Here is a 23382-nt window from a genome sequence, read left to right as displayed (position 1 = left end):
ACGTTTTTGATTTAACCCATTTTATCTTACTGCATAAGCTATGATGTGCCCCCAAAATCACAAACCAATGCTCAGTTTTATCTGATCCCCCATTTGCTATACTTTCATCCTTTCACCTACTTCTCATCATTTTCTTTCATCTCTCATCTTGTCCCATTCAGCCCACCATGGACGTTTGTATCTGCATAGTAGAAGTGAAAATTTGCTCCAACATTTTGTCCTGTAGAAGGGTTTATGGGTACAGTGTGCTAATAGAGAATTGCACCAATGTACAAATCTGTTTGCTGTCATCACTCTGCCTTGCAGTGAAGCTTTTGTCTTTGCTCCAATGGACATGTTTGGTTGGCCATGACATTCCAAAATGCAACTTCTGTGAAACTACTTCCTATGCTGAAGCTTACAGAGTCTCATCCACAAGTATCACCCTCCTCGGTATGTCCTCTTTCTCCATTTACTGACCTACCCTTTATGCGATGAGCATTTTTTGTTGTGAATACCATTATGTTAAAAGACTATACATTAACATTCTTGCTCAAATTTGATGCTTAGCAAAGTTTCACAAAAATAACGTAAAAAGGATTTGCCAAACGGGTATTCAACAATTTGTGTGTTTGCGACATTTTGTTCTTTGGAAGGGGATTCCAGATGAAATGTTGTAAGATATGACTGTTTGGCAGTTTTACTAAGAATCATACCAACATTTGCCTAACACGCATCCAACAATTTTGAAAAACGAAGGAGTTGAATGGTACTGCTTGCCTGTGACTACAGCCACACATCGGCTAGCAGCTGTATCTGTCGCCCAGAAAATATGTAGATGGAAGAACATTCGTACGCGCGCCTAGATAACGCTTCAGATGAAGTGATCGACAGTATTAGCAGAAGAATGCGCCGGCAAGTTGCGAAACAGCACCCTAAATGTTATCTTCGCAACGCTAATTTTTTTTTTAATCACCAACCCACTGGGTCAGAAGGCGCAGGAACTCGTGCACCCATTTCGCAATAGCTGAAAAATCAACACCCTGGGATTATCTGATGTTATATTAGCTGTTACCGCACGTCAACTGTCACAGAGGAAAGCAGTTTAACGCACGGACCTTTAATTTCCCAAATTCCGTGGTTCAAACTGGGGATTGTGTTCGCACGTGTTGAGTGTACAACCGCTTCGATAGTACAATCTGACCTTTGGCCTTTGCATGGTGAGTTGTTTCGTTCGTAGTTTATACGCCTTCTCAGATCTTGACAGCGATTATGCTCGAAGGAGCCAGCTCAGCTTATTTAAATTTAATTTTCTTACGGTGATGAAGCAGTTGTAAAGGCTTCTTTGAGTCATTAACTGTTCAAGCGTGTGTGTATAGCGGTCAATATCAAATTGAACCTATTGAAATTATATCGATACACCATCTTGAATTCTGTAAGTGGGATTCGCTGGCATAATATTTCAATCGACCGAACAAGCAAAATAAATTTAAAAAACACCAACCCATCACCCACCCACCTCCCAAAAAATCGTGCATATTGAAATTTAGGAGGAAACGCCAGACCGTGTAAATCAAGGTTTCCGCCATCTTTAGCCAAGGGAGATGATCAAATGGCTCGAGTACAGCAATGCAATGTGAGTTACTTCCACTTGCTTATCATATGACGCGAGAAACCTACGTGGGGTACGCCCTCGGCGACACACCGCTTGACTTCGCCAATCTACTCCGCTCCTCCATGGCTGGTGGCTAGATACCCTTATTGAATCTTGCTCAAACCCTTATGCGAGATATAAGTCTCTGAATCTTGAGCGTATTCGTTCTGAAAAGGCGATCGGCATTATGCTGCTGAAAGTGCTGAACGCACTATATGCTGTCCATGGACGTGTAATACAAGTTCGTGATGCTGTCCGAAACGGTCGGTGATATATATATATGGTACGTGATATGGTGATACGAAGACAAAAATGTTTTGCTCCCAGATCGGTTAGGTGTTGATAAATGGACAAGTTCGATTGAGAGCCGTAGTCGACCAACAAAACAATTTCCACACTCGACCTTTGTTATCTGCTTATCTGATTATGCGATGTGATAGACGATTGAGAATCTTTATAAGCCGAGTGTAGTGGGAGGACGGCAGTTGAAATATAATAAAATCCACACCATTTGTCCAATCTCCAAATCTGGCAGGGATATTTGTTTCGATCTGGCTTAATTGGTCGTAGCTAGCTAGGTTATGTTTGGTGGGTGTACGTTTGCACAGAACATTTTAATTTTGATGCTTATATATTTTCTTCGTTTAATCTGTTGCCGGTGACTTCAGATGTAGCAATACTGAAGAAATTGCGACGTACGTGAATAGCGGAGTACAAACGTAAACAACGAGATGGTACCGATATGATAAAAATAACAAAAAAGACGGGGAGAAAAAGAGAGGAATGAAGTAAAGGGCTGTCAAGGAAGGGACATCAATAGTACAATTATTGTTCTACTATTTCACTACAATGACAAACATATGAATGAACTTGACTTAACCAGACAGAACAATATGCATATATAAACGCGGTATTGGAAGAAATCACATCGAGATTTTAACCCCTCACTCAATTACACTTAGACAAACAGCATTGCACCCCGGATCACGAATTGAGTGGAGAAACTTATTTGCTTTCAGTCATGGTTTAGCAGTTCAGTTTTCTTTTTACGAATATTTTTACGTCTGCCAAACAGCTGTGAAATGAATGTCGTGACACGAGCGACGACGCCTCAGTGGCACGGCTGTGGCGTTGTTGTGATGGCGTACAGTTGTTGGGGGGCTATTCTGCGTGTTGCTAACCATCGATCTTATTGAACAGCTCGGGCCCTAAGCAGCTACGACTGGACAAAGGCGGGTCATGATGTATATGGTGAACAGAGAATGCGGTGGATATAGCAACGGGTAGAGTAAGACTGAAGGTCTCTGTAAAAATCCTCTTCGAATATATGTCCATGTTATTCTGTTACATTCAATGCACACGAGGTATTAAACATCTCACGGGTCTATAAAAAGTTATTTGAGGGTAGAAAGGACCTTGTAATCAATCGATTCTCGATGAAGAAGGCGAACAATCATGATAGTAGTTTACATGAATTCCCTCTTAGTTATTTCTGTTTCTCGATCTGCTTCTTTCTCTCTCTCACTTCGTGTGTGAGTAGGCGAGGTGGGAGGAGAGGGTTCAGATTGTGATGCGCAGTATAAGCCTTTTTTTTTTTTTGCGGTAACGTCTTCGGTGATTCTTATTGTTGTCTTTATTCTAACGTCTCACTGATATTGTTATTTGTGCATCGTCTCCCGGATGAAGGCATAACATATGCTACCTGTATCTTATTCCGCGAATGTGTCGCAACAACGCTATCGGTCATATCATGCCATTTCAATCATCACACACCTTTGGACGGCTCAGGCGCCATGTTGCAAACAAAGAAGCCACTGCCTCTCCCACAACATCGTCATTTGACCGTACAACAATGGCAGAATGAGACAGCTGAAAGGGATGAGCCATCTATTTTATTTCATTCTTTCTAGCAGTGATGTACTTGGAACTTTAAGAACACTCTGGGCTGCCCCAGTAACTTTGGAGCAGGAGCATACAACACAGCTTTTTGTCATTCACCGATGAACTGTTGTAAAAAAACAAAAACAAAAACAAAACACGCGATAAACGAGGACAGCACGTTCTCTGTGTTTGGGTGATGTTCTAGGTAGATGGAGATTTCATCATCCGTCTCTACATTAAGATACTCATCTTATAATGAAACTATAGTTATATGTAAGTGATGTAGGAAGATTCTTGGCTGGAGAGGGGGGAAGTGTGAGATAAATCATGCTGACAGTGAACGACGCTCACATTCTTGCCTTCTCGGTACCTCTTTTGAAGAAGAGGCGGCTGCCTCCCTCCCCCCGCCCCATATATGTTCCCTCGCCACCGGTTAATGATCGTCTCCTTACTCTTCCTGTCACCAAAACAACAACATATGGACACAGGATTTTTGGTTATTGTGCAGCGAAACAATGGAACTCTCTCCCTTTCAATATCCGCCACCTACTCACAACTGAGTCCTAAAAACGTATACGTGCACTGAAGAAGCACCTCTTCCGTAAACATTACTGCTAACAATTACCTTTCCCATAATGCTAGTCCTTTTTCACACCCTTCCTTTTGCAATATCATATGCTACTCTCAGCTCTTGTTCTAGTTATTTGGTTCATCTTAATTGCGTCTTCTGTACTTGATTTTATTCTTTGTTTAGTGTGGCTGTTTATTCTTTTATAGTTCATATGCTATTTGTTTTCCTGTCCCTGATCGTATGCTGTCCATGTTTCGTTCTTGTTCTTAAGGGCTAACAGCATGCTCCTTAGGAGTGTGAGTATGCGCTTTACAAATTTTTCAATTATTGTTATATAATTAATGAGATAAATTTAGTATCGTGCAAGTAGTTTGCACTAAATATAGATTTCTATACGCCAGCTGATTCGTATTTACCTGCAGTTTCTGAAGTGAGCAACTTGTGGGTCACCCGTCCACTGAGTATACAAACAATTGCTTATTTTTCCAAAAAGCGTCCCATCATCCATTCATCCTGGAAGAAGTTTCTTTCTCCATCGCTTTGACCAGCCTCACACAAGGCAGAAGGATATCCTTGTGGTGCTCCACTTGGCGGAGTCCACATCCACTTCGATAATATTAACGTACTTGAGGCGCAGTCAGCACTCAGTATTCAGTCAAACCCGGATTTTAGTTTCTGTCACAGAATGTGGACGCCGCCAAGTGGAACGCTACAACGACGGGGGAACACAGCGGAACTGTCACACACCGGTACGGATCTTCGAAACCGTCACGTGATGAGGGAACGGACGAGGATCATACGTCATCAGCTCACTGTTCAAGTCACGTGGTCCAGTAACCTAGCTTTGACTAGCTGTTCCGATCCGCGCGACAAGGTCTCGAAAAAACTTGTCAGGTTATAAACAATGCTTATATGGCGCTTTACAAATCGTGTAATTTGCTTTACTATACATAATTATTATCAGGACAAAAACGTACATATACTTGTTTTCATTTTAAGAACGTTTATCAAGTTTGTGCAGTGACATTTAAAGCAAAGTCATGTACGTGTACAAAATAAACACACATATCATCAACAGCTAGTAGTACGTTACGATCCTGATCAAATTGATCATTGAGACATCGTACGTATATATATATTGAGTTGTTTTTACGTTGGGTATCACGTGATATGCAAATAAAGGTCACAACCCTGGAGGACAACCTCGATCCGCGCCATATGTTGCTCAATGTTTATACTTCCACGAACTTGTTTACATATTTTACATGTCCGTGGTAGGACGTAGTTAGCAAGCAACCATGCATGCCAACTTATTTTAAACAGTTTTCGAGTGGGGCGCTGACTCTATAGTCCTAAATTAGTAAAGATCGAGTTTTATTAATGGTAATTAACTGTATGTTATATAGTCACATAATATACATTAGATTTAAAATTAATTGCTTTGACCATATATCTATCAAAACTCAAGTTTACAAAATTAACTGCCTCTCGCTTCGATTCGTAACAGCGAATGTATGGGCGATCGGCGGCTATATTTATATAAGTAGCAGCATATATACGGATGCGAACTACGCGTGGATTTGATTATTTATTTATACAGGCGGGTGTATTAAAAAAAGAGAGTAGTCTTCTGCAGTCACTTTAATTTGCTCTCCATCTCTAACAACCCTTTTATTCTTATTATTTACTGGCGTCATGGAGACTATTGCACTTCTAATTAGCAGACGAAAAAGTTTTGGGTAAAGGAGATTGCGCAATGTAACGAAAAGTGTGCACAGTCGATCATTTTATATGAATAATATGTGAACAAGTAGAAAACGTTAATTTTAAACATATTGTTGTGTTATACTAAATAGGAAACTCGATAAGCACCGTTTACTTTATGGATAGATCTGTATAGGTGTTTGTTTACAGACAGCAGCTCATGTCGGCACGTCACTAGGGAGAAATCCTTGCAGAAGAAACTTCGTGTGCCATTTTCAAGTTTTTACAAATATTCATCTATGTTATTGAAAGTGAGGAAATCGATTGATTATAGATATAATATGACAATGACATTATATACATAAAATGCTAGTTTGGTTAATAAATATAGATGATCCGATGTCTTCTGCATTACACTTCCGTCTTAATTTGCATATCAAGATGGAGGTCTACTGGAATGACCACTTGTTCCCACGAGTGTAGTGACTTTTGACGATAACGGTGAGGAATATACGTTTCATTGGCATTCGATTTTGTGAATTTATAGTTGTTAATAAAAAAGTATGAACATAGGTGGCCACTAGCATTTGATAAGCTTCACGGTGAATCACTACTGATTGTGCCACTGGGTCTCTAATGGGATAAACCACTGGCGCCGTGTCAGTGCGTGGTAAAAGAAAACACGGGTTGCGCGCAACCCGGATAAGGCGAAATCTTAGGAAAAACTAAAAGTAAAGGCCAGCTTCTCTTGTGGATGTACGCGGTAAGTTGATTTCTGAACTCTTGATGGTGGGTCGTTTTAGGGATTTACCAAATGTCCACTTAATAGAAATGCTTCTTGTAATTACATGTATGTGTTGATTTCATTCTCTATAAATGCCGACTGTGGAACTTAACTAGCTTTGGAATGTCGCTTGGGATTTCTAAATACTTAAGATTTTGTGCCATATGACCTATAATTCTTTTTTTTTAAAAATAAACTGGGTTCATTTTAGAGTTAAAGACCGATAAATTAAACAAAAGAACTGTGGGATTGGCAAAAATCAATCAACTGATTTCTAGGTGGTTTTCGGTACCACTCGTTTAAATATTACAATCGCAATAGCGATCAGCTCAGTTAATAGCATATAACGATGCATAATAAAGAGCTCGTGTCTTATACTGCGATACTTTAATTTTAGTGGAAATACTGTATTAAAAGACGATTTGGTGGGTAAGAGAATAGAACGATCTTAAGGCTTTAATACAACTTCTTGTTTTCTTCTTGCTGCACAAAATGGCATTTGAGAGTGTAACTCTTACAGTAAAAATGTTCTTCTCCAGAAAATGCAGAGCTTAAAGTTAGGGAAAATATTATACGTTTGTGAATAGAAGCTAAATATCAAGCTAAAGAATAAGTTGCTTGTAAAATATGACAGTTGACATTAATTAACTTTTTTGCTTTGTTTTATTTACATGTTAAACTGTTCAAACACAAATGGGGAACTAATGTATAAGTATCACAATGTGGTATATGACCAGCGACATCTGACTACATCCTTTCTCTTTTTCAAAATCTACACTAGTTCTATTTTTTGAGCCAGACATTAACTATACATTTACATTTATCTAGAGCGATGTCTTTGTTAGGTATGGATACTGTTATGTCCTAAATCATCTATTCTTGCCCTGGAAAAATAGTTAATTAATCTCTTTTTTTGGTTTGTCAGGAATTTACACTTTTTATATTTGCATGCCACTACTATTTTTAATTTTTTTAACAAGTTCTAAAAATCAACTTTTATTGTTACCTGTTCCTAGCAGCAGTAGTAAGGGAAAATACAGTGGTTGTTTTATGTGATTATATGTAAAATATTATGCACAATTTCATTAAGAGGAGTGCTTTATAAATTTAATATTATTTTGCATCTGACTGAATAAGTATAGTATGACCCACATACACATCCACTTATTTTTTGTTTTGTTAATGTTTGGCCTTTTACTGTCTAACATCTTTTTGTGTGATAAAGTTCATTTTAAGTACGTTCCAGTATTAGTTGTTAGGCAAAGGGGAAGTTGCACTGTGTGTTTGTGAGAGAGAGAGAAAAGAAGGAAGAGACTGTTCATGTGTTAAATGGAGCACAGATTAGGCACATCTCCTCCATAACATAGAAAGACCAGTGTCAATCCCTCATTGTTTTCCAATTCACAAAGCTAACAATGAATTTAGAGATAGTTTCCTGTTCATGCATCCATTCTGTGCTTGCTGATGGCTACCTGGCTATTGCTCAGTATACACAGAATCATAATGTGTATCACCACAGAAGTGTAGTCAGCGCTTGGTTTATAGAGGTTTGTGTAACTGTAGGGAATGAATGTGTTATCTTGTTTTTAGAAGTAATTGTATTTTTCACATTTCACTTATTCATACAGACAGCAGTACAGTTTTACACTTTTTCTTATATTTTCTTTTCTCTGCCAGGTATATTCATTTCTTTCCTTATACTTTATGAAGTGATAGAACCATCTTTTGCAGACAGACCCTTTGATGGCAATATCTAACAGGTACAGGTCTACAAAGAAAAAAAAAACTACTTGAAATGTTTAATAGAGATGATCATGGATCAACTTTTTAAGGTGTGAATATTTGTAAAAGCATTTCTCCCAACCCATTTTTTAGGTCTTTAAAATAACCACTTGGCTGCTCAAACATAATTCTAGAAACTTCCAACTAGTCAGTGTTACCCAGTTTACCTAATTAGGTCATAGATACCTAATGCTGATGATTGATTCCTGAAGCTTGTGGGACTCACCTGTTTATTTCACATGGTGAATGAAACTTTTATTGTAAGCCTTATTCTATTTTGCTTGTGTGGTTTGCATCCTGATACTTAGAGTGTGTTCCGGGGATTGTAAATCCACAATATAATGCAATAAACACTTGTCATACTGAATAACATGGTATACAAATATTAAAATACTACTACAAATAATAATCAGAAAATTTAAATAGTGCTGTATCCTAACATACTTTACTAACATATGATAAACATACTTTTTACTTTAAATTTTGTGAAGAAATGACATGCTAATCTCATGTTTTTTCACATGTGCATCTGATAGTCTGTATAGAAGTGTGTGTAAATAAATAGTGTACATGATTTCTGTGATTTGTCATGAAACATAAATCATAGCAGAGCATTTGTTCCCCAAAGACAGATCAGTTTTCTGCTTAGTATGATGTATCATAGTATCATCTAGCTTAGTATCATCTAGCTTAGGATGATGTCCAGAATGCATACATAATACTAAATATTGTCCAGTCAGGTGGATAACTGTTCAGAGACTAATGATTTTACAATTGACAAACAGTGGCACAGGTTAAAAAAAGGAGAAAAATTGCATATTTTAATCATAGAATTTTTTTTTTAAAACATTTTTCGTAATGTATATTTTTGGTGGGGGTTGGGGAAGGAGAGAGGGAACACCTCTACAGCTTAGTGAATAAATGGGCATCAAACTTGTTCACTCCAGATGACCAGTGGGCATGGTGTGTAGAACTAGCAGAAGACTGGGCACGGAGATCAAGGAAAGTTCAAGTACAAGGTACGTTTGCACTGCAATTGTAGACCTTCTGTGTTCCAGCACATATGATGTGAGATGGCACCATTGTTTTTTTTAAATTTACTCTTTTTGGCAAAATGCCAATTATTGAATTAAATGGGATAGAGCTTTGTTATTCAATTTTGGTTATATGTGAGGAATGCATAGTGTCCTTTCCAGTTTTAACTGTTCTTCCATAGGCATATAAAATGACATATTTGGTGCTATACAGCTGTTCTAGAATATCATACTTATAGCTGGACTTTGATGAGACATGCAGTCATTGCATATTAGCAAGTTTCAGTCCAATACATAGATTTTGCCTCTTGAAAAACCGAAGCACTTCCTGTTCATCTTTGGCAAGTTATCGTTTTTGTTCTATGGACCAACAGAATGGATTTCCCTTCCAATTCATGCTAGACAAATACACTCACATCTTTCAAAAGAAATGCTTAAAAGCTCGTTCTTTTCAAAATTACTTGATGGTTTGACCCACTTCTTAATAGACACAACTACAGTGATGTCACATAATATGTCAGACAGCAGTCCTTTTAAGCTTTGTGTGTTATACTTGCATTTTTAAATTTTGACCTGTTTGTCAAGGCTAGTGTGAATGGTGATGGGTTCATTGTTTGAAAGTTTGCCTGGAATGCTGTCTGCTGAATCTGATATTACTGTTATTACCATGTTTTTCTGCTAATATTTATTGTTTTACTTTTGAGCATATCTGTTAAAAATTTATTGCAGTTTCTACTTTTATTTTCTGAGTGTTAAGTAATTATTATTTGCATTATGGGCACTAAAAGCAAACATTTTGCTTGAGTCATGCTCTCTGTTAATTATATTAGTAACATTATTACTAGTACTACTGCTGCTACAGCATCACATTGGCATTCACATGCCCAGAATGTTAGTTTCCATTTCCAAATATCACCATTTGCATATAGAATTTGCTATGTTCACTTCAAAAGGCCATTAAGGCTGATTGATGATGGTCAACCAGGCATTAGCAGCAGTGACTTACTAATATCCTTGCTGAGAGAATAGCCATTTGGATCAGATAATGCTTGTAAAATCCTTTATTTTTATTTTAAATATTTTTAATGGGCACCAGTGTGGTGTAAGGCAGTTGATCATTTTACAAGTAAAATACATTAGCATTGACTTCATCAGACTTTCTGTTGGCAATTGTCATACCTGATTATGTGATTGAAGTCTGAAAATGCCTGTAAGATGGTATCATTAAAATGAGCAAGTAAGATTGAGTGTCTTCTTTTATATGTGGTCTTAGTATTGACTGCTTGTAGTTTATGTAGGTTTTTTAAAAATCCCATCTGTCACCTTTTAAATAAAAAATAAAGTAAAATCATGAACCATTTATTCTGTGTATTAAATTGGCATTTCAGCCTGATTTGTTTTCATGCTACTTTTCAGAGTGTATGCCAGATGCCAGCCATGAAGTTTTGGACGAGGGAGAAGCCACCAGGTATGCCCTTAGAATGTTGCTTTATGCTAGCATTATTGTAAAAGCAAAAGTTGACTGGGAATAGGAATATTGAGTTAGTAATGATCTTAGTTACTTACAAAATTAAATTTTCTGTAGATTTTGTTTGCATTATGTGCTTCAATGCATTCTTCTGTAAATAATGTGAATATCCACAAAAACAATCTTTTTACTTCTTTGTCCCTCTGTTTAAATACTTTTTATTTTTTGGCCTCCTTTGTCTATATTTTTTGGTTAGGATTTTCTACAGAAATATAACACTAGTGCACAAGCACTGAATGAATTGATTGATCAGACAGCTTTCTTTGCTTCCCATCCCAATGACTAAGGAAGATGAGGCCAGGATAGGGCAAAAACTGAAAAACTATTGATTGTATTCATGGTGGGAACATTTGTTTGCCTGTCACAGCCCTTTTGTGCAGGTCTCCCTCTGCACTTACTACATTCTGAGCTCCTTAAGGTATAGCTGCCTGGTTGCTAATAGTGATGCTGTTATTGGTGTGCAGTTTATAAGCAAATGACACCTTGGATGAACTGATTTTTTAAAACAGTTGGGTGCTCAAGGTGACCATAGTTGTGTTTATCAAATTTTTTGGTTTTCTTCACAACTGGCTTATTTATGAAAAGTGCAGAATATTTTTTTTTTCCCTTTCTTTATCTAGTAGAGTAAATCTTTACTTAGCATCATTGATATTTTAGAAACTGCTGCTTGAAGCAAATAAATATATTGCAAAGGCAATTTATTGATATACGTGTAAACAAGAGTTAAGTTCGTACTGTATATTTCTGGCCACAAAATCACCATCAAATTTCTAAATAAAGACTTGAAGAAACCCATCAAACTTGGGGAAAAACCTGTAAGAAAAGTTTTCATTTCTCATCCATTTTATAACAAAATGACATTAACTGAGGATTTACTATAGTTCCTACAAAACAATAAAATCTTTTGATTTTGTAAAATCGTTTTTTCAGTTTTGTTTTTTTTATCATTTTGTGTTCAAATATTGTTTTTTTAACCAATAGAATACACATATTTTCAGTCTTGTGTTTATAGAGTAATAAATTGCTTCAGGCATTTAATGCCATATCTGATCTTTGCCCTCAGAGGAACATGTTTTTATATAGCACAAAAGATGTTATCAATTAGAATCTTTGCATTTTTGACATTTTGTGTCTTGTTAGTATATTAAATATGAAGACAAGACTTATAAATAGTATGGTTGTGTAAAACAGTGAATAACATGTATGTGTAATTTTTCTGTGGTATATGCACAAATGTAAAATTTGGGAATTTGTAAGCACTGGACATTTTTAGCATTCTGACTTTTAGCAACAAACAGGGTTGTACTTTGTGTGGGAACAAAACTGAAACTGTCTTGTGTCCAACAGGGAAGGGGGCATGGTGCAAGATACTTGCTTTGGGTTTTTGAGGAGATGTTTGTAGGATGTAGCATTTTTATTGATCGTCATTTAGTGACACCTGTGATGTGTTTTTGAGCATTTTTTCATTGAACAAGTACTCAGACCTAGCATATCAATTTATTATTTAGTAAGTAGTAAATGCTTTTGCAGTACTAGCACATTCATTTTCCCTTTTTTTTAAAAAAAAATGTGCATTGTTTATTCTGTTAGTCTTTGTGATCTTATCATGTACAGGTATACAAGTTTTGCTATATTGCTTTTTGCATTAAATTACAAAGAAATTTAAATTAATACCAAAGATGAATAGTAAGTAGCACATAGATTTAATGTGCGGGCTAGACTAAGTATGAGATTATCAAAAATAGTCTGAATAGAAGAGAAAAATGTGTAGATAATTTGCAAGCATTTTGTGGCTTTGTATTTGTATTTGTATTTTGAATTTTTTTTTATTTTGCTTGTGTGATCATAGTAGGAAATCAAAGGCAAGATTTAAAAATTGCTATTCTTTCACTAATATAAGCAAACAGTAGATTATTCGTATTTTAATATTTTTGAATTATTTTAGCATCATTGGATCTTAATAATGAAGTTGTACATGTTTTATAATATATATAGTTTTGACCTTTTTCATCACAAGAGCAAGTATACAAATGGCATAGAATTCAGATTCCTAAATTTTAGGACAAGTTCAATATTACCATGAACTTGTACTACTGAACTGCTGGCAGACGATTTTTTCCAGTTAACTTCTAAAACGAGGCATGCTACTACAAAGGTTCCAGTTTATTCACTTTTCAGATTAACTACTAACACGAGGCACACTACTACAAAGCTTCCGGTTTAGTCACATTCTTTGTTTAGGCTTGCTGAGACTAACAACGGATCGCAATCCATGATATCACAGGCACAGCAACCTCTCCTACCTTCTGTCTAAACAAAGACCTAGGATCTACTAGCAAGAAGGGCAACAACCACTTGTGGCTTCCTTAAGCACATACACTGACTCTTCTCTCAGCATTCCTACCATCCTATCCCTCCACAATGTAAAATCTTTAGATCGGATTACCTTTGCCATTACATGCTTTGGTGTATGTGAGGAAGCACATCTTTATTGTTGTATACAAAAAAATGCGCTACATTACCTCAACATTACAACTGCTGCAAATGGCCGCATTTTAGGCTAAATTCTAAATTCTAGGCTGAAGATGGTTTTCACACTCATAAAGTAAGAAGTTTAAATGTATTAATAATTTGTGCAATTTATTTCTCCCTTACAGAACTTGAACGGAGGATAAAAGTGAATGATGCGGAATACAATGCTCAGTTTGAGTATGCAGTAAGTACTTATTTCTTTACTTTGTCTTTAACAGTTTCTTCACGGTTGGTAAAAGTTTGTAAACCATGATGTTAGTTGCACATAACTCGCTGCCAACATTGCATACACATGCCATACTCACCCTTCATTCCCTTATTGGTTCCATTTTTACCTGTAACATTATTTAAATTATTTAAAGATCTAGCAGAGGGCAGTTGTTTTCTTGATGACTGGGTAAGGCTTTGTGTCAATTACTATTTTCCAATGCCTGGGTAAAAATCACCTAATTCCCCCTCCACTGTTCTCAAGATACCCATGTTCAAATATCACTTTGCACAGACATCAGAATTGTACATGGATGCAGTTGTCAGGGCTTCAGCCAAAAGGAGAGCAGGTTTGGGCATAAACATGAGATCACAAATTTGACTTCGTTTTGTCAGACGTCATTTTCAACTCGAAGTTACAAAAGCTGATGAATCTTTCTCACAAAATAACAGAAGGGTAGAGCTATAGATTGGTTTGGGTCAGCGTGAGCCTATAAGGAGTCACACAAGTCAATTTTAGGTAAAAGGAAGTCAGTCCTAGATTAAAAGCAGTCAGTATTAGATAACAGGTGAGATCTTATGATGGGAATGTTTTGATGATGAATAATGGCACATTTTGATACATGCAACAGGGACATGAGGTTTTGGACAAATGTTTTAGTGTAATGTGTATGAAACACGGGATTCCAATTCACTCAAACTGGGTTCCAAAGTGTTTAAAGTGTCTTTTGGGTAATTTTAACATTCACATTTCTTTTTAAAAGGTCAGAATGTTTGTCTGTGTAATCCAAAGGTGCCACAAATCAAAGCAACTGCCATTTAAGAAACAATGCATATGGATTTGCAGCTCATGAAGGATGATGATAAATTAAACACGTTAAAAATCTTATGTCAGTGGATTTGCACTATTTTCCATCTGATGGCTTGTGAACTCGATACAGTTTTGTTAAAGATGCATTTCTACCCTATGAGCAGAAGAAAAAAGACTTAAACCTATTTGATCTGTTTTATGACTGGAACTGTGGTGTAGATAGGAATATTTCTTGCCTAGATTACAGATGAATGGAATAGGCTGGGAGCAGCTGCTGACTACATGCGTCATTCTATAGACCATTTGCTGACTACATACATTTTATCATCCCATATGGCATTCTATAGACAATTCGTTTGCAAGTTATTTTACATGCATCCTTATATGTGTGTCATTCTTTGTGAAATGCCATGAGCTTGCCAGTAAGGCTGGGATATGGCACTGTATAAGTTACCTTTATTATTAAATCATTTCTGATTACATATGTCCTTGCAGCAAAACCACATTTCAACGTCAAAGTACAATATCTTGACCTTCGTCCCCAAGAACTTGTTTGAGCAGTTTCAACGGTTGGCCAATGCCTATTTTTTGGGTCTCCTTATTCTCCAGGTAAGTACAGCTCATTCTGGGTATATCTGCCATAAATCTTTTTATCTTTCCTTGTAGACATACACTTCATAAGTTAATTTAATTCCAGATCACACAGGCTTTTTGATTAAAATTGAGAGCAAGAAGAATTTTTAAAACAGTGAGAGCTAATAAGATTGTAATGAGTTTAAAACATTTCTTTATTTATTTACTTGTGCTGCAGATAAACTCAGGGTAGAAAAATAAAAATGATGAACATAAGAGTATAGAATAAAGAACTTGAATGTTTACGGCTCATTTGTAATTTTAACAAGAATTATAATGGACAAATTTGACAGTTAAAAAAGAAATTTTAATGCTCATTTATTTTTTCAAATGTGAGCATTAAACTGTTACTTAAGATGGATTTTCATGTTTAAAATGATAATTGATGTTGTAGGTGCACAATTTTGTGTGTGTATTTTGATCATTGCAGTAAAATATTTCATGCTGAAGGATCATATTACTGTCATCCTGCATGCAACAACATTAATACAGGGCAGTTGTAACCATTCTCATGATGTTTATTCTGCTTTGATGGCATCATGATTTTTACCAGTCTGATTTGTATTCAGCAACAGTTTTTGTTTTGACTGCTGTGTGGTGTTAATCTCATGTGTCTCAAAACTGTGATGCTCAATAATTCTGAAGAACAGATAGTTCTGTTTTGTTATTCTGACAGTAACTTTTCAGTTAATGTTCAAAACAGACACCATTTATCTTGAATACCATGTTATTTTGTGGTGTTTACTGGTTAGCTATTCATGATGACTGGTGTCTGTGGAGAGTTTATTTACCTCAAAACCAAAATAAATAGTTATAAATGTGTACAACTGATTTTTTTTCTTCCAAAAGCAGTAGTTTTAATATGATGAAGATTGACCAATAGTAGAACAAGAAAATGTGACCTTTCACTGTTTGAGTTTCAACGCTAGATAAAAAGCATTTATCAGCAGTAATGTCATCTACCTCTCATCTGTGTTAGCTCTTGATTCCAAAGATCATTGCAGAGTAATCTCTAATTTGGCTTCTTTAGTGTATGCATAAACAGAATCAGCAAGCTGAGTACCTACACTGAAGAGGCCATTTGATAGCTAAGAATGTACCAGTCTCATTTACATTGGATAAATACATCAAGTTTTTAAAATATGTAAACAGGCTTCTATGCAATCTTTTGTGTGTTTCCCCTTCACTTTGGGCTTCTGAGCTTGCTCAGTGTAAACTGATTCCTGCAGATTGATTGGAGTGATATCTTGTTTTGATTTGCAGGTATGGTGGTGTTTGTCTGTGTTTGCAGAACTTTGCGATTCTTGAAACATTTTTCAGATTTCTTGTAGCAGCACACTTAACTGATCCAGAAAAAAACTCACATTATGAATGTGTGTGACTGTACAGACAGAAATGGACAAGGCATTATACACAAGCTGCTTAAGACTTGTTTCTTATTAGGTGTATCTTGAGCAGTCTTCCCATGATTTTTAGCGTTGGTCAGTTTGGTGTCTTAGAGTATCTTCTACAGTGCCTAAGATATATGACCAGCAAAGAGGTTTTGACATTCATTTTGTTGCATATACCCACTCCTCCCTCTTCTCCAACAGGAAAACGTATATTAATAAAAGCAACAACTATGTAAAGGGGTTAGAACTGGCTGTGGCAGAGGTGCCACTAACCCACATTATGAAAATAAGATTATTGACACAATCCAGAAACTCTTGGAGATCATACTTGGCAAATTGTCGTATGCTAAAGAATATTTAATAGTTGTCATGTCAGTGATAAAATTTATGTTAAAAGATATGTCAGGGTTAGCAGTATAGCAGGTCAAGGAGCAAGCACTTACTTTCATAATATTACACCTGGACTGCAAGTATGAATAAATTGTCAAGGCTTTGAAAGTTAGCCTCAACTTGACTGTCTTAGCCCAGCCAGTCCGCCTTGTCAGCCAATCTTTTTTGTTTTTGTGCCTCACACAAAGTTTGCACTCATCCTGCTAAACAGTGTTGAAAAGGTAAATTTTGAAAATAAACTCCTTGCAGAAATATAAATCATCTTTAGAAATACTTCTTTAGCAGACTTTACAGGTACAAATAGAAATAATTGTTCTTAAACCAAACCATCCCCCCCCCCCAAAAAAAAAAAACAAACAAAACAAACAAACCCCTATCAATTCCACAAAAAAGCACACACCTGCAACCAACACAGACATCACTCTTACACTGCTGTTGTTACAGACCATGCTTTCTCACTTGCAGAAGAGAACACTTTTCTTCCAGTCTTCCAATGCATTTAATTGCATCATGTCATTCTTACTTTTACCTCACTCATTCTGTTCAAGGATGCTTGTTGCCCTCACCCCGCCCCCTACCCCCCCCCCCAACTCTTTGCATTTGGGAGCTGGATCAGTCCTGTCCATGACAATATGATTTATTCCCATGCAGAAATTTTATAATCATCAGGCAGGCTTAAGAGTAATGGACTTCAAGTTAAGGTTTAAGTTTAGAGCAGAAGAATATAAATGATGTGTAAAGCTTAAAAAAAATAAAAAAATAAAGATCTTGAATTGTTTCATTTCCTCCACCACCACCCCTTTTTTCACATGTCCATTTTGTTCTAAGCTGTCAGAAAAATGGAGAGCAGGGGACCTAATCACATGTATTTCAGCTCTCTTTTGTTTTCGGTCCTGGATTTTGCTGGATATCATATAAGAGAAGACAAAGAGACTTTTGCATGTAGAATTAAAGGCTCAGAGATGCTGATAAACCAGGCAGTGGATCAGTTTTCTTCACATCATCCCATCCTAATTAGTGTGGTCAGCAAAATATACTGACTTGCATACCAAAGACATTACTACCTATTAGGCTTCCCTTTCATTATTTTAGGTTCCGAGTTTGACTTCTGCCCCTACTTGAAGACTGTTTGTGCATGGTATATAGTCATGCCTCTGTTGATTAACATTAATTGATAGGTTCATTCTGAGGTCATAAATTCAGAGTCCAAACGAGGAGTACAAGCAATGCCATAATGTGCGCTGAAATGTGATGTCCATAGGCTTAGAGATTTGCAATAGAGACCTATTTGGCATGGTTGATTTTTAAGAAAGGGTGATTTAAATTATACCACATCTGTATTACAAAATATACTGGTGTGAGTTCTATTGATTGCTTTTGAAGAGCTCTTAAAAATTCTCTTGTGACTCAAACCTACATGTGCTTGATGTGCTAAAGCATGAGCAAAATATTTGTTTATATTTTTCCTTGTTGTGACTGAATAATTTGGTAAATGCGGCAGGTGGCAGATAATTTGCTTGATGTTATTCCCTGGCTAGACGCAGGTAAATGTTATAGAATGTGGAGTTGAGAGCAAGAGATAGAGTGGCAAGGGGAGGAGTTGAAACCTGGCATTCACTTTTTCTTTTATGCTTTCTTTTCTTTTCTTTTTTTTTTTGTAAAATAAATGTTGTAAAGTATTCTATTCATGGCTTTCATTTGTGAAAGTTATATGAGAAAAGTAGCTCATTCATTTTTTTCAGCAGCTGCAACTTCAACCCTACCCACCCTATCGTTTAACATAGATTTATTTGAAAGCTTTTGTGCATGGGTGTTGAAGCATGCGTGTAGTCTTACTGAGACAAAATCATTTTCTGCATTATGAAAAATGGTACAGACTGTGTGGCTTTGTCTGGGTCTTTCATCATGCAGATGATCACATCAGTTTCTGTACTGCCGTGTGTATCATGTCTGCACTGTCTGACAGTTTGTAGAGTTCCTAATTACTTAGCCTTAATGTACCGAAAAATGCTGATTCAGAAAGCACATCTTTTGCTACCAATTATTGGCTGGGTATTTGATGATTACATTTTCTTTCTCATAAAAACTGTCAGTTGGTTAAAAGAAGGAATTGCTGCATTCAAAAATAGAATCAATTTTTTGTTTACAGCTTGCAGAGTTGCATCTATTTGTTTTGTCATGATTGTGTTCAAAAAGTGTACTACAAAATAATTTCTGTGAAATCCAAACTAGATTAGAGAATAAAAGTTATTTCACAACATAAAAAGCAACCAAAACAGTTTGAATGAAAAAAATTATCATGTGGCTGTAGGGAGAGAAAGAGCTCAAATTCTTAGGAAAGTTTTACTTGAAACTGGGCTATAGTGAAGAGTTTGGACAGGACTGTAGTGAAGAGAATTTTGACTGGACTGTATGTAGTCTTGATAGGTCTGATAATGATGTTGATTCTTGTGAATTTTGCTTTCAGTAGCGAGCTACACCTTAAAAAGTTACTGTTACGTACTGTAATTTGTTGAAAACTTTAAATTTGTGCGAACGTTTTTGAGATAACACAAGCATGTGCAAAATAATTTTTTAAATGTGAATGGAATTTGTTTGGTGCAAAATACTGGACTTGCCATCTAAAGTAAATAATATAAATACATATAACAAAGGTCTGTTGACCACATGCTTGATGAATCCTTGTGATTTTCATATATTTTTCTTTCTTGTTACATGTTTTGGGGATCTTTGCATGAAATAATTTGGAGTACATTTCATTTAGACATCCTGTTGCATGTTGTCTAGTTTTGCAGTTTTTCAGTGTGCTTATTTTTTAAGCCATAAATTAACATTTGTATGATTTGTTAGTATTGTATTAAAATACCCGGAGCTTTGTTTATCATTTTCATTCATTTTCTGTTTTAGAAGTTGTTTTGACATATGTTTCTAAATCCAGAAACAGCAAAGTAAATTAGGGGAAAAGGATTGTGAAGCTATTTTTTAGTCATCAGTAATATACTTAAATTTCACCATCACAAGCATCCCAGATTTTCATCCTCAGAAGAGGAGTTGTGTGTACATGAATGTGTACCTACATGCATGTCTCTCTGTGTGTGTGTGTGCATGTGCACTTGATAAACAAGAGAAAGAGATGGTGGAGATTTACAGATCTCTGTTTCTTAATACACTTTATAAAATATGCTTCAAATCGTTATCATACTTTTTTTTTACACACTAGCCCTTTTCAGTGTCACAGCTCTGTGTAAAAATGTTTTCATTTTTTTTCCAAGAACACTGTAAATAAATTCAGTGAATGTCTTTATAAAAATTCATATTTCTTTCTTGAAGCATTGGACATCGTGAACAGTGTTCATTTGCTATTCAGCTAAGGAGCTACTAAAGACATGCCCTAGTTCTGAATATCAGTGATATGTATTGGAAGCAGGCAGTAGAAATTTAAAATTTAGATGGCAGACACTTGGTTTTTACGGTATTGTGTGGAATGCTTTAAATTGTTTATCTTTTAAAAGTATGCCAGGAGTATGCTTGTGCACATTTTTGACCTTGTACAGCAGTTTGTATTGTGAAATAAATGGAAAATGGTGCACATCAACTTATTTTTTTCCACCTTTATTTTCACAACCATGCAGTGTATGTGCCACATCCCTGCATAAGTAAATGTTATGTTTATCTTTTGAATGTTACTCTAGTTGATTCCGGCTATATCTTCACTCAACCCTATTGCCACCGTTATTCCCTTGGTCTTCGTCCTGAGCATCTCGGCTATAAAAGAAGCCATTGATGATATTGTAAGTCATATAAACCTGCACACAAGGCGATTTCAGCATTACCTCTCACTTCCCTAGATAGCCTGATGTGTCTAGCAGGCACTACGTGGTGTAGCATCTTGCCAAGATGCTGATTTTTGTATTTTCACTTTTCGTCATCACCAGTAACCCTTCTTATGCCTTGCTGTTTTTTTTTTTTTTTTAAATCATTGGAACAAAATACTAGTTAAAGGTCATCATTGTTTAAGAGAAAAGAAATGTAGCTAGAAAACCAGCTTATAAAGTTCATATTATTTGTTTAATGGCCATTAAATAGAATTTAATGGCATATATAATTTAGAAAACCTTGCATCCTTGACATTGGTGACCATGTATTCTGTTCCATTTACATAACTCTTTCATGTCTACAAAAAACTGCTTGGCTAGCATTCAGACACAGTGTGACCTACTTCTGCGACATACCTGCTTTTCCTTAGTTTGTTGCTTTGAAACAGGCTTGCAGTGCAGGGAATATCTTGGTGGTGCATAATCTGTCTTTGGTTTTTACTGATACTGTAGTTTAACTTTGTTTAGGGTGAGTGGATGGGAAAGCAGAAGACAAGTATAGTGTTTATCCCAAACAAAAGATTTTCATTACTTATGTTACAAAGTTCTGGAATTGCCCATGAAGATTAATGAAGTTGTATTGTAGGTCCCTGTAATGTTTACAGTTTAGCCAGTAATCCTAATAACCAAGAGACCTGCACCGCAACTGATTCAAAGTGAATGCATGTGAATGCTGTGTCAATAGTAGTGTCTAGACAACAGCTTTCCTGCAGTGACAACTGTGTAGTACTGTTCCGCATCACAGTACCTGTCAGTCATGAGTGCAGCATGATATGTCGCCTGTCGCTGCAGGATATTTTTCTAAACAGTTTTCAAAGGTCAGAAGAGAAGAGATTATAGAAGATAAATGATTTATATTTCACAAGCATTCCTGCTATTTTAAGTTGTAGAACATAGTTATATGCCATCATGTGTCACTTATAGTCTCCTTTAGTTGCTTTTAAGTTGCCTCTGGATACATTGTTTAAATAAAGAATAATACATGGCCATGAAACAATTCTTTTGTAGTATTAGACTTTTAAAAAGAATAGACCATGAAAATATGCGAAGATTACTAGCAACAAAAGTCCCCTGCTTGAATTAGGTACCTTGCAGTGCAGGCAGCCTCATGATTGACAGAATCTTTCATCTTGATCTGCTTTATTATTTTAACATCCTCCTGATCCGCAGTTGCTTGCTTTACTCCATAAAATGGGCTGGACTAAGAGGGTGAGGGACAGAGCAGATATATCTTCTGGCAGCGAGATTTTTTTGTGTTGTTGACATAGTTAATGTATTCTGAGTAAAAGGCTGCATTGCTAAGCAGTTGCTGCAGAACACAGAATACATTAGAGAGGTTTGAAAGAGTGGATTCCACATTAAATACATTGTCAGACACCCCACCCACACCCACTGTTGGTCATTATAGAGTTCTGTTTAATCATTTTCAAGCTGTTTGAATAGTTACAGCTAGAAGAACTTAAAATTAAGCATCTTTCCAGGTAATAGGTAAAAAAAATAAACTTTCAGCCACATTTAACTGCTCAACTGTAAAAGTAAAGTGCTTGTTCTGTTTTCCAGACACGTTGTCATGAAAGTACATCCAGTGGAATTTTGCAGGTATTCCATGAGGCCTCTTTCACTCTCATGGCGCTGAACTAATGCTTCTTTTTCATTTTTCCAGGAACTTAACATTTCACATGACAAGATATGTCACATATGTCTGTTGTCTTCAGATTACTTTGAGATGACATCTTTGTTCTCAGATGCTTACACCGTAACTCTGCTCCTCCCCCTTAAAAATCTGTTGTTTGAATGGTTGGTTTGACTAGACCCAGGCCCACGTTTGTTTAGGTCTAAATATTTCATTGTTTATCCAGATGTTGTATTGGCAGTGTACATGCTCTTCTGTCCTTGTCACTAGGTACCATATGATTATCATTGCTTTCCTTCTAACATTGAAATTTATAAGAGCAAAAAGTCATCATTGAAGATCTTAGCACACATGTGGTATCACACACTACAGTCCAAAACACACAACTTACACAGATGATTGAAGATGCTTTTCAGAATTGAAAGGTTACCATGTCTGTCCTCATTGACATGCAAACGGCCTTCAACAGGGTGTGGAAAGATGATAGCTGGTGAAACTCCAACACAGTAGCAGCAAAGATAACATGTATCAGTAGAATAAAGCCTGCCTGCAAAACAGACGATCCAGAGGTGCTGGTGGACACTGTAGCCAGAAAGTATTCATGTGGTAAGGTGTTCCACAAGGAGGAATTCTCTCATTGACTCTGTACATACTCTTCATTTACAACCAAAGGAATCCACACTGTCCTGTATGCAGATGATCAGGTTTTCTGGTGTTTGGAGGGGTATGTAACAATAATAATAGGATGCAGCTTGCTGTGGACAAAATCACAGTTTGGGCAGACAACTGGTCAACAAAGAAGACAACAGCAGCCCTTTTCTCACTTGCTACCAAAGCACAAGCAGGCAAGCTAATGATAGTAGACCAACGCTGAAGACAATGTGAGGGCATGTGAAAGCTGGCTGGCACAGACTGGGGAGGCAAATGAGAAAATCCTTAATACTGTATATCTAGAAACTGTAAGAGTTCACCTTGAATATGGGTCAAGCCTTA

The 23382-nt window shown here is 36.4% G+C and overlaps 1 protein-coding gene and 1 long non-coding RNA gene across 11 annotated transcripts in view; one reads left to right on the top strand and one right to left on the bottom strand.

Annotated features, from left to right (window-relative positions):
- The first annotated feature begins 1119 nt into the window (after positions 1–1119).
- LOC112553714 (phospholipid-transporting ATPase ID-like) overlaps positions 1120–23382 on the top strand; it is a 52505-nt gene continuing 30242 nt past the window's right edge. For 4 of the 10 annotated variants that reach the window (XM_025221117.1, XM_025221119.1, XM_025221116.1 and 1 more), the window contains exons 1-6: positions 6204–6290; positions 9303–9374; positions 10806–10857; positions 13575–13633; positions 14963–15076; positions 20574–20672. In XM_025221117.1, coding sequence (XP_025076902.1) covers positions 10818–10857; positions 13575–13633; positions 14963–15076; positions 20574–20672 — 312 coding nt within the window. In that variant the 5' untranslated portion in view covers positions 6204–6290; positions 9303–9374; positions 10806–10817. The other 6 variants (XM_025221121.1, XM_025221120.1, XM_025221118.1 and 3 more) reach the window with 5 other exon arrangements.
- Positions 3504–5042, bottom strand: LOC112553720. Its single transcript, XR_003097098.1, has 2 exons — positions 4502–5042; positions 3504–3971 (listed from the first exon to the last, which is right to left on the bottom strand). It is a non-coding gene; the product is annotated as an uncharacterized LOC112553720 (long non-coding RNA).

The sequence above is a fragment of the Pomacea canaliculata genome, linkage group LG13, assembly GCF_003073045.1.
Source record: "Pomacea canaliculata isolate SZHN2017 linkage group LG13, ASM307304v1, whole genome shotgun sequence".
NCBI lineage: Eukaryota > Metazoa > Mollusca > Gastropoda > Architaenioglossa > Ampullariidae > Pomacea > Pomacea canaliculata.
This window is presented reverse-complemented; position numbering and strand designations above follow the sequence as displayed.